General features: G+C 38.9%; 1 protein-coding gene across 1 annotated transcript in view; it reads right to left on the bottom strand.

Annotated features, from left to right (window-relative positions):
- LOC149279003 (retinoblastoma-associated protein-like) overlaps positions 1 to 12,476 on the bottom strand; it is a 79,238-nt gene that overhangs the window by 8,517 nt on the left and 58,245 nt on the right. Inside the window, exons 17-20 of the mRNA XM_089501492.1 lie at positions 1,951 to 2,069; positions 1,166 to 1,293; positions 709 to 854; positions 383 to 487 (exon numbers count right to left, since the gene is read on the bottom strand). Coding sequence (XP_089357618.1) covers positions 383 to 487; positions 709 to 854; positions 1,166 to 1,293; positions 1,951 to 2,069 — 498 coding nt within the window. The remainder of the gene's footprint in view (positions 1 to 382; positions 488 to 708; positions 855 to 1,165; positions 1,294 to 1,950; positions 2,070 to 12,476) is intronic.

The raw sequence follows: 12,476 nt of genomic DNA, 5'->3' as shown, positions 1-12,476 counted from the left end.
CCATGTTGTTGGGTGGTCACGGAAATAATCCACCTGGTTTAAAAGTGCTTCCTAAAACCTGAGCCGCAATTATCCGACGTATCTGATAGCTAAATATTGAACTGCATATATAGGTGGTGGTGCCGCCAAATGCTTAAAAGCCCAAGTATCCCAAGGGTTGACTGCTACTTTGAATCACCATCAATGTATTATTCATGGTTTGACTATACAGGAAAAACTATTTTATATGTGGTATTTAATACATTAGAAAAAAACCAATAAAATCCACCTCATGGGCACATTATGAAAAAGAGGCAAATGGGATGCAATGAATCATAGCCAAATTTACATACAGTGGACTAAATAACCTCATTCTCTTCTAGCTGGGGAAAGAAAAAGTTACCTCTTGATGAGTGTTGGTGAGCTGCTTATATGCTGAAACAATTGTCTTAAATCGCAGATCGATATTCTTTGCTTTACAAATGCCATACATTGCACACATCATAATCTAGAAAGACAAAAACAGATCATTTCACTATACATACAGTACATGGCCAAGACTGGATTTAAAGCTCATCTACTGAGGAGCGCTAACAAAATATACAGGACAACCTTTCAGAACAGAACTGCAGTCCTATACCAGAGCTAAAAGATCCCACCTAATAAGACCTTCGATATGCTGCGTATCTACACATGTTTATCTGGTATATACAATGTAGTCACAATTACCTGGTCTAAATGTCTGTCTCTCATAAGTTCATATTCATGCTGCAAGGTATGTTGGAAAAGCGTCCAGATCACCTGCTCCAATTCAGAGTGCTCAGAGAGGAGACTGGAACACAGGCTTTGGAGTCTTAGGTATGCAAGCCGGTAAACTAAGGAAAAAAACAATCATACAAGTAGCAAAATAAGAGAACATATATTTTAATTTTTATTTAGGATTTATATAGACATAAACTTCAGTCAACTTACTGCAGGAACAGTAGTAACAAAAATATCACAAGAAGTTTCCATTTTACACATTTCCCAGATCACCTTTATTATTTGAGGAAGTCAATGGAACAAGTTTGCTGGAAAAGCGGAGGTAAAAGTGACATCGTTCCTCATCTCTTCAGAACAATCTCTTATATTTTGAATGATTAGGACAAAAGTATTTCATAGAAATTATATGTGTGAAAGAAATTACCTTTTCTATAAAACAGAGAAAGCGAGGTAGATTTCTGCTGAGGTGTAGCAACATCATTAATGGAGTGCGATGGAGTATTTGTAACAGCTGTAGGACACGGATTAGATGGTCTTGACGGGGAAAGATACCTGGAAATAAGTTAATAAGTTAATTAAAATGAGATTTCAGATCTTTGATTATTTTAAAACAGAGACCTACCGGTGTCTGAACACCTGTCCTTATGTACCCCAACACAGTGCAGGTTTTTAGCCTCATCTCTCTGGAGCAAAGTCAGCTCCATCAGAAAAACTGGGAACCAGAAGAATCTGTAAATTTTCTAGAGGTTTTTAAAGTACTAGGCAGAGACAGTCAGTAATCCAAAACGTATACCGTCTACAAAGTTGACCAATATACTTGGGCAACCAAGATAAATATCAGTACGAGGGCATATGGATACGGCACATTTATTTGTTAAGTAGACTGTTATAATAATAGCACATTTGACTTACAGGCACAACAGTTCCTACCACCTGCAAGCTCCTAAAACATGTACCACCGATAAAGAGAAATATACAGTTCAACAGACTCTATTCTGAGACGCTGACCAGCAGTCTTGAGATGGCCTCTAGGTCATGTTGAGAAACGTTTAGTTGGTCCACACTTCAGCAGGGCTTCGTAGGGCAGCTATATTATGTCAACTGGCCACATCCCAAGAAGCATGCTACCAGCAACTCTCTAGAGGCACATTATTTTTGCTTGTCTTGTCATGTGTTATGGATGGAGACAGGGCTAAAAACGTAACTTACAGGTCTGCTGCTGTATGATTGTGCTGCAACGGCTGCTGTAATGTAGAAGCCACCTCAGGGTGGTCTACTGATCCCTCTCGTTCTTGTGTTTGCCTGATGAGATCGAACAGGGGAGAATCCTAGAGTAACACAAAAGCTCTAGGATTAATAAATATCCTTCACGAGTATTTTGTTGACCTGAAAATACACTGAAATCTGACATTTTATGTTTTAAGATGGTTTGTGCGGGGCATTCCTCGCTGTTAAAGTCCTTATTGTTATAGGATGCGCTATTTGTTATGTACAGAGCTGCAGCACGATACAGTGCGTCTCAACGTTATTTTCTGCGGTTTACATAAGGCACGCGGTATGATAAACTCCACATAGATAAACACAAAATAATATGTATGGAGAGCACAGTAAAGTAGCAGATTTTAGCCTTTTCATGCCTGCAGCGGAAATGGAAACTGATAAAAATGCGAGAACATTGCTATCACTTTGGTTGCCAGGATTCGAGAAGCTGAACAAAACCACTTGTTTTTTGTGCTTGGTTAAATATTTTTATAAATATATATTAATTCAATGTAATCATGGTTTACTGTATTATTGCTATAGCCTCTTTTCCTGTTATCGTTAACCCAACACATGGTTTTGTCTGGGACTAGGGGGTAAAAGCGGTATGTAGTGTATAGTTATAGTGTACCGGCAGACTGAAAGTAGCATGCAGAACTAGAAACTGTGCAATCCGTGCATCATTCAAACCAAAGTAGTCACGTTCCTGATAGACACTGGCCCCCGACAGTAAGGCGTAAAGCTATGCTGATGCAGATGTATTGAGACATAAACAGCTGCAAATATCTACTTCTATGAACACATAAATGCTGCCATCTACGCACATAACATTGCGCAACCGAGGATTTGCTTCACTCAGACATCTCCGTTATGTTTGTGGTTTGATGTTTGTGGTTTGATGATTAACATTTCACAACTGATGGTGTCACAGACAGCTAATCATGCTATTTCTTTTTATTTTGTGGGGGTTATCCTTTAGAGAATGATGACCAGGTATGAAAGAGAAGTCTGCTATTTATCACTAGTATTCCTTATTGGGCCTTCATGTCCCAGAGACCACCAGGGCTCTCTTTACCAAACATATCAGTTTGTCTTATTCTGGTCATTTTTAGTTTTGTCATACGCTTTGGATATATATTGTAAAACGTGCTGCGTAAATTGTTGACCGTTTAAAAATAAAACATAATAATCTGGCAGGTACCTTTAATTACATACATACATTTTAGATAATTAATATGATTATACCACATTTATTGCAATGGAATAATAAACAAGCTTCCTATAAGCAATGCACACGGTAGGGGTATACAGAAGGCTGATCATTTCTTCTATGCTAAAATCAGCTCACAGCTTATCTGACAGAGGCGGTGGAGGTTGAGATAGACAGAAGGCTATCTAGAACATAAGTCCAGAACCAGGATCAAACAAGGCTTAAGGCTTGTCTTATAGGAAACAATAGGTAGACTACACGAGCCATCACCTGACACTAAATTTTCTATGTGTCTCAGGAGGACTATGTAATACTTTAGAGTGCTGCTGCCAGACACGCACCAGATACACACAACTATAATGTGGCCGCGAATCGCCACAGGCAATTTTTACATCCAGTCCCGTTCCTAACGCACAGTATGCTTAGACACCATTAGATGTATAGTCCAGCATTTAACTATGAATAATACATTAAAATAATGAAAAAAATTGGGGGAAAATTTTTTATGATAGGAAAATAGTACAATTGTACCAAAACCAGTTCAGTTAACCAAAATATTTTAAGTGTCTTGAAAAACCCACCATGCACAGGCTTTTTTCTTCGTATTTTGGACCTCACAGGGCACAGAAACGAACACACCCCTTCCCTTTTCCCAATTGAATTTGGGACCGTTTAGCAGCTAAATGTTAATGTTAATTTTGGTAGCTTTCTATGTTTCTCAGCATTGTTTGCACATATGGTATATGCAACGTTCAGAGAAATTCACCAAAATGTATTCAGCTGAATCCCTAGATTACAAATATACCCCACATGCATATTCACATGAATCCGCTGGGTTCCTGCTCACCTGATCACATGACTTCCTTTAAGAAAGGACACCTCTTGTGCACAACGAATGTGTTACGTTTGTTGAGAGAAGTAAAGATAAAAATATTGCATTCTATCATTGAATGGAGCAAAATAAATAAATGTTAAATCAACAGGTTGCCAGCTGAACTATAGCTAGATCACCTGGCTGGTACACTGGAAAATCTGATGCACTTACACATTTTATAAGAATTTTATTTTTATTATTATTAATAGAAATGGGCTGATGTCTCTGTGGATAAATACTCCCATCAACCTCAGCCAAGCTGACAGGGGTGATGGGAGTTGTGGCCCACAAAAGCAGCTCCACGAGAAACCAAAGACTGGCATACTTGTGAAAATGTATCTCTTGTTAAGCTAAACTGTGTTTGTGTGGTATATTATCGCTTAAAGTACCGTAGTTTTACTCATCTAACAAAACAACTTGGCACAGAAAAGGTCAAAGGAAAAGCAAAACGTGCCTTTGGTAGTGAAACGGACAGTGCCGGCTCACAGCGTTCAGGACCTGACAGTTTTGTCATCAATCAAAATGTTACTAAAAGTAACTGCAACCATTAACAAATGTGTTAAGGTAATTTGAGTCATCTTTTGTTTTTGGGTGGGATAATAACACTTGGTAAGCAGGAAGCTACGGTGATATATACCAGGAAGTGAGCAGCGCAGGAGGGAAAAAAAATGCACTCCCCAGCCTGTTAGTAAATATCGCTTACATGTCTGGGCACTGAAATGTCTACATGTCAGAGGAGGTCGACAAATGGCAGAATATTTGGTTTTAATTTGAGACAAAATATATAATTAAGCGTATGCCATCAGAAAGTAGCTCTATCTGGTAAGGAAGCAAGCAAACATGGAAATAATATTTAAACCTTTCGGTGCATGCGTATACTTGGCTGAGCCCGGTTCACTGCACAATGCATAACATTACGGTTCCCAAGAGACAACTGCGAATTTGAGAAATTGATGATCTTTAACACCATACCTGTAGATTGTAATGCTTAAGAGTGGACCCATCATCTAAAAAAAATTGTATTTTTATCGACTCTGCACTTGAATGGACACAATTTTGGAACACGTTACCATAGATTTGGTAGCACAAGGAGAGAGATAATCCAAGTATTGCAAGTAGTAGTATAAAACATTCTCATGTAAGGATTATCTGATTTCATGCAATTCCTGGTAGAACAAGGAGAGCTATAACAAAGAAAGGTGCAGGAACTAGAAGACTGCTTGAAGGCCTCAAACGCTCTAAATCTGGTTCCTTCAAAAGACATATATTAAGTCTGTAGTGCCCGGTGAAGGTCTGAATGCAATTCTAGTGGTCTGGTATGCAGATAGCCTGATCAGCTCTGGATACTATACCCTCTTGATACAGTTTGGGGTGATGATTAAGAAATTGGACATTTCTTCCTTACTATCTTTGCTAGGACAGGCATAGGTAAAAATATGTAAATCAATCAAACCATCAAGGGTGAGCTAGAGCATATAAGCCTAGCGGGTTCCCTGCTGGAGTAAGAGAAGAAAAATCATCTGCCTCCCTGTTCCAACAGTCCCATGAAATCAACCTGGGGGGAACCCAGCGAGTCCACCAACCGATGAAAAATCTCTTGATGCAGACTGCATTCCCCTGGCAGAAGTTGTTGCTGATCTAAGAAATCTGCTTTCAAGCGAGCGAGCCCTTCACATGGCAGCAAGTAGGTGTGACAGCCTTTCTTCTAACCCCATAATAGACATTTGTTGCAAAGAGCTCCATTTGTCTGTTCTGGCTGCGTGGAACAAACAAGGACACAAAGTAGTTCTAGGTAACCAATATTTAAGCTCCACTATTCAGAGGACCAAGTCCCCTGGAGGACTTCTCTGTCCATGGCGGCCATCCAACCAGAACAAACGCTGTCTGGATTACGGACCAGGCCAGGGATTCTTAAAAGAGGCCCTGCCAGAGATTAATGTCCACACATCATCTGAAGAGTTTGTGACAATATGAGATGCTGGGATCAACATTCCCAACACCCAAAATATTTTGCATAAATTATTCTATTCTTTGAATCCTGTCCTCTGGAAGTTATAACTTAGGTCATCTTAATAAAATAAAATCCTTTGGAATATTTGGTGACATATCCCTTTGGGGATGACCCACGGAGACTAGAAAATTACCCTGACGGAGCAAGCGTTTGTATTTCCATCCTGAAACACAGCTGCTTTATAAAACTGTGGATCGTTCTATAAGGAGCAATAACCTAGAGGCTTTTGGAGCCACAAATACAAGGAAATGGCTGCATATTTGAGTATGAACTCTTCTCCTTTTCATGTCCTCTGCTTATGTTGGCTGGAGTGTACCATTGTACATTCTCTATCTACACTGCGTATATTATATACTTTAGATAAGGGGATCAATATATATGTGTGTGTGTGTAGATATATATATATATATATATATATATATATACACACACATAGTACTATGCAAATGTTTTAGGCAGGTGTGAAAAAATGCTTTTAAAAATAAAAAAAAGTTTATTTAAAGTTGTGTTGTTTAACAAAATGCAAATGAAAAGTAGAAAAGAAATTTTTTTTCGCTGTATGTTTGGGGTTATTTGGTTGTATGTTTGTCATGCGGCAGAATACATTTGGGGCCAGACAGATGCCTCCCTGATGTTGTTGCATGATGGAACAGTCGAGGCGTTTGGCCTTGGTTTCCACACTCGAGGCTTTTTGGCCGCAAGTATTCAATGAAGAGCACTTCTGACTAGAATCCTCTGGTGAGTAGACGGGCGTACCAGGATCCCACGGATTTCTGCCAATGCTGAGGTGATGGCCCCGCTGGACATCTTCTTATTGCAAAGGGGAACTAATCGTGATGCGTCTCATTGGCTGCACTCAGTTTCCTTAGCTGATCAGAGTCTACAGTCCTCAAAATTGTGTTTTGTTTGTTTTTTTATAAACAGTTTGGGCAGAACATCTGGAAGCCCTTGTTCCCCTCTAAATTTCTGCCTGGGAAAGACCATGCCGATGCACTATAAACCACCTTGTGCCATCTGTGTTCAGTCTTGCCATTGCATATGACATTAAACCGTCTTCAGCTACCTCCCATTGTTAGTGAGTTTGGCTGCTCCTCGCCCAGTTTTATTCCTCCTACACAGCTTTTCTCTTTCAGTTAATGATTGCGTTTCAACCTACATATTAAAATTGATGCGCATTAGCACCTGGCTGGTATAATTGTTTAATCACACACCTAACTATATGCCTCCAAAATCCCTGACCTTGTGAAAACATTTCTAGAAGATTCAATGCATTTTTCAAGGCAAAGGGTGGGTGCACTAAATATTGATTTGACTTCCGATTTTTTTATTCTGACTCAAAGCAGGTCTCTTTTGAAAGCATTCTTACTTTGACATTTGCCTAAAACTGTTTGCACACTATGATATATAATATAATTTTTCGTACACATTATTTACATAGGTCAGTAAATAAAAATGTAATCATTGGGTCAGCAGGAAGCCTTTCGGATGCCTCTGTGGTATTGCAGACAAGCTGTTCCGTGTCAGAACTTATCGTTACCAATTAGCTGTCAGCAGGAGTCTCTTCCTGTACAACTGTTTGCTCGCAGGCAGTGTGATTCAGACAGTGCCTGGGAATGACTAAACTATTGTTGCTAATGTTATAAAATTAGCCATATCTGCTCACTGCCTAAAATACTTAGATGCTCCGACAACACACAGATTATAACAGTGTAGGAAAACAAATGCATAAAGGAGGAACGTAAGGAATATGAAAGACATTTGTCGTAAAAAGATGCCTAAATAGTGAATTTACTTTGTATGTTTCCTGTGAGTATTCGCCTACCCAAGATCCTCTGCTATCTGAGAAGCTAGTTCTATCAAATTGGAAGTCTCTTGGAGATCACAATCCTTCTATGCACTTGTAAAGGGGATGTTAAGCTATCATATGTATTAAAGAAACTTTACATTTTGATAGACTTTCATTATTAGAATCCATTTAATCTAAATGTGTTGTTGAGCGAGATTCATGATAATACTGGTCAACAGGAGCACCAACTGTAATGCATTGCCTTCCAAAAAAGTGTTAAAAAATCCTTCAGTAAAAGTTAAGCAGACTTGCGTGCTATGTGCTTCTTATAAGAGTTAAGTGATTCATACAGTATCTTCTCATAAATGAATGGACCCTGTCTCTGTTTAATGTCACTGTTATGAAGAAATAGTGTCTCTGGAGAAACGCAGTTTGCTGTTAAATACCATCCCTCCCACCTTCTGTAAATTCACATATACATTCAAGACAAATAACGTGAAATAAACATCCTTCCCAGACGCATATACATGATCTGCATCAGGAAGCAGTCAGATGTCTTATGATTTTATACCATGCTTTGCTCTTGTCTGCAAGTATTCATTCTTGTACCGCTCTCCAGCCCTTCGGTGAACAAACTGCCTTCTGCTACAGCCAGATATTTCAACTTTTGACTCATCAGTCCAGAGCACCTGCTGCCATTTTGTTGCACCCCAATTTCTGTGTTTTGTGGCTGAATAGTGGAGTCGCTTAGCCTTCTTGCACGTCAGAGGTATGGGTTTTTGTCCCCAAGTCTTCCATGAAGGCTGCTTCTGGCCAGACTTTTCTGGTCAGTAGATGTGTGTACCAGGATCCCACTGTTTTCTGCCAATGCAAAGCTGATGGCACTGCTGGACATCTTCCAAGAGCAAATGGGAAGTAAGCGTGATGTGTCTTTCATCTACTGCACTAAACTTCCTTGGTCGCCCGCTGCGTCTACTTGTCCTCAACATTGCCCGTTTCTTTGTGCTTCTTCAAAAGTGCTTGGACAGAACATCTGGAAACCCCTGTCTACCTTGAAATGAATGCATGGGAGAGACCTTTCTGATGCATTACAACCACCAGACTTGTGCATTTGTTTTAATACGAACTTTATTTTTTGTCTGGTTCGCACAAAACCAACGTAAACAAATTGCAAAAGTGACAAAAAATTTGTCTGGATTCATTGGGTTCGTTGCCACGTGTAGCGGCCATTACAAGCCGTGTTGGCGCTCCTTGATGAGGTAAAGCAGTAGGGACTGCGTGTAGGACGGTACATATCAATGACTCATAGGTAGAAGTAGCCAAAAAATGGGGGATGGCCTCATTGATGGTAATGGCTGTGATTGATGGGTCCAACAACCTGTGGGAGTTCTCCTCACTTTTTTTTTTTTTTCACTCTGGCCAATCAGCATGTACAAGGAGAAGGGACAAGCATTAGATATATAAATGCGCTGACGCCATTTTAACTCGTTAGCAGCAGGTACAGACTGATGGAAGTTGGAGTGTGACAGTTGGAGACAGTGACAGTAGCAGAGGCTGAGATTGAAGCTCATTACTCATCATACTGCAAATTAATAGTTTATTTTAGTGCAGAAAATGTACTGTTGTGGGGTAGATTGGAGAAGTTGTAGTGATTACTGTAGTGTATTACAGGGACTGCAGCAGACATTTTTCTCCTGTTATTGAGTAAAGTAGTTGGCCATTTATACTTCTAGTCAAACCTGTAATTTGTGGACAAGTCACTTTTTTTCTAATTTTCAATCATCTATTATGCTACATTGATAAATAAATATTGGTGACAAAACCAGGCATTATAATATAATATTGGGGAAATCCAGACCTGTTCTATGGGGCTGCATGTGCCTATTATCTGCCAGTGTCTGCCTGCCCAGGCCCGGTGCTCTATACTGCTCCGGCTGCTGCTGCTCCTCTTTGACCGGCCTAACTTTAGGGGAATTTTTTTTTTTTTTTTCACTTCTATAATGAAAAGGTGAGTGCAGAACATGTCAGGGACCTCCTCCTTATGGGAAAGCCCCCCCGAATGTCATACTAAATCAAAAAGGATCTCAGAATTGCATCCGAAACGAACAGCCGGAAAACAAAATTTTGCCCCAAAACGATTTTACTAGCCATGCACATGTATAATAACTAACCTAACCTATCTATGAATCTTGTAGATTTTTTTTTTTGGTAAAATAAAACAAAATATTCCCTTTTGATTCCTAATAACAAATAGAAACCCGAGCTTTCATTCACACAAAAATGTCAACTAGTGAAGAATAGATAGAGCGCAGTCCTGATGCGTTTAAAAACAGGAATGAAATTGCATCCATGATCCACCTGGTGTTAGGAAACACATATGGGATTCTTTGGAGAAATTCTGTTTATAGATTCTTATCTTGTGTCAACAAAGAATTCATCACCTAATGTTACATCGTAGATCACATTTACAACTAAAAGTGGCTACAAGGGATATAAAAATCCATTTAAAAAAAGTATAAAGTATGAACAAATGTAGGAAACTAAAGCGTACCTACAGAAAACATGGGAATTCCATATACTATAACAGAGACGTGGTTACAGAAACCATGACAAACGCACAGAACGCAGACACTACTGACCAGGCATTGGTAGGATTTTAACGGCACACATTTTTGCAGCCTTCTCAGCGCATGGTTTCCAGACTCTTCAAGTATTTATGGAGTATCCAGGTAAGTAAGGAAACATGTCTGAACAAAACCCACATGGCATCTAGAATGTTATAGTGAAGACAGCAGTCACCTGTATCTCTACTACATAGCTGCTAACAGACCCAAATTTGCCAGGATAGCCTGGACAGTTTCGCAGCGTAGAGGCTTCTATTGAAAAGGGTACGCAACATACCATTACAGCACACATGTAGTTTTGCCCAAATATTGCAAATATCAGCCTTACGGCTTTAACACAAACATATTAAAAGGGTTTTGTTTTTTTTAGGGTAATGGCCTTAATGCACTGTATATATCAAACATAAAACAACTTATCTACAGCATTTTTTTTTTTTTATTATTCTATCCTGTCTCTAGCATGAAAAATAGTATTTCTGAATTTTAAAACAAATTCAATGCTTGGTCTGTACCCCTAAGAGGTAACACATCAGGCCAATCAGAATGTATTTTAATGAAGCAATTTATATTTAAAGTATAATTCTAAACTATTTATAGGATTTCGGTATATATATATATATATATATATATATATATAGGTGTAAAGCCTGTGGTTTGGAAAATACACACTGCTGCTTGAATCATAAGTGCGTTGTTATTACAGGACCATCCATCTGTTTGGAATTATGAATATATTTATATAGCAATCAAAAGTGCACACTGTTTTGTTGTTCAAGCTCTCATAGAGGATTATAAAACACAATACAAGGATTAGAGAACTAGAGTCTAGTACTGGGGGTAAAAAGGCCCAAAGCTATAACATTTACTCTTAAAGGGGGATCTGTTGTTGCAAAGAAATGTCATCATATCTTTTTTTGTACGGTTGTACATTACATGTAATTCTAAAACGTCAGCAGCTTCCATAGCACTGTTACAGTTAGGAAACATGACAGTATTTTGTAACTTAAAATGACAGCTTTAACCGCTTTTACTGGTACAGAAGAAGAGGGCCCTGCTCCTGTGAGCTTACAATCTATTGGGTATTTCAGGTGGAAGTGATACAGTAGGAGAGGACTGCTTGGGTGAACATAAACTGATTGTAGGGAGGGTGCAATGGAGAACCCTGTTGATTTTGTAGGTGGGCATGGAGTACGCCGTACGGCTTCTTTAGGATGCTGGTTGAGGCTAATAGGAGGAAAGGTTTTTAGTGACCGTTTAAAATTATAGTAAGAAGGACAGTCTGACAGAACAGGGTAGGGCATTCCAGATTTTATATATATATATATTTATTATATCTGTAAACCAGAATATACATTTAATAAACTACAATGACAATAAGGGATTTTTTTCCCTATGGCCTCCCTTCCACAAAGAAATAAATAGAACTCAGGTTGACTGGGTATATGTTAGGTCATGTTTTAAGCTTCTTTCTGGATATTTGGAAGGTTACTGTTGAATTAGACAAGCCCAGATCAAGAAATGCAGACCAAGACGTAGAATGGAAACTAGTGTGAATGATGCTCTGCAATAAAAAGACTCTACCCTTTGCCTGCAGGACTGGGTGTACTTGAGCATTACCTTCATTAGCATGGAAACGGGACATATAGGTGGAGTTTACCTGCTATTTACTTGGCTACTAAACCTCTTGAGATGGCACTTCCCTTAATGCGTAATCCTGTATATTTTTTCTTACATGGACATTTAATTCCCTAATTGAATCTGTATTATAAATAGTGGCAACAGATTTTGTAGCGCTATTCCAACCAAGGAACAGTGGGTTTTAACAATAAAACATGAAAAGTAGCAATATATGAAATGGTCAATAACATTGATAACTTTAAAACTTTTAATTTAAAATCACAAACAATAACAAACTGGTACAAAAGCAGAAGAGGACCCTGCTCTTGGGAGCTTACAATCTAGTAACAGTA

The sequence above is a fragment of the Sceloporus occidentalis genome, unplaced genomic scaffold, assembly GCF_023333645.1.
Source record: "Sceloporus occidentalis isolate IW3139 unplaced genomic scaffold, rSceOcc1.0.p SCAF_175, whole genome shotgun sequence".
Lineage (NCBI taxonomy): Eukaryota > Metazoa > Chordata > Lepidosauria > Squamata > Phrynosomatidae > Sceloporus > Sceloporus occidentalis.
This window is presented reverse-complemented; position numbering and strand designations above follow the sequence as displayed.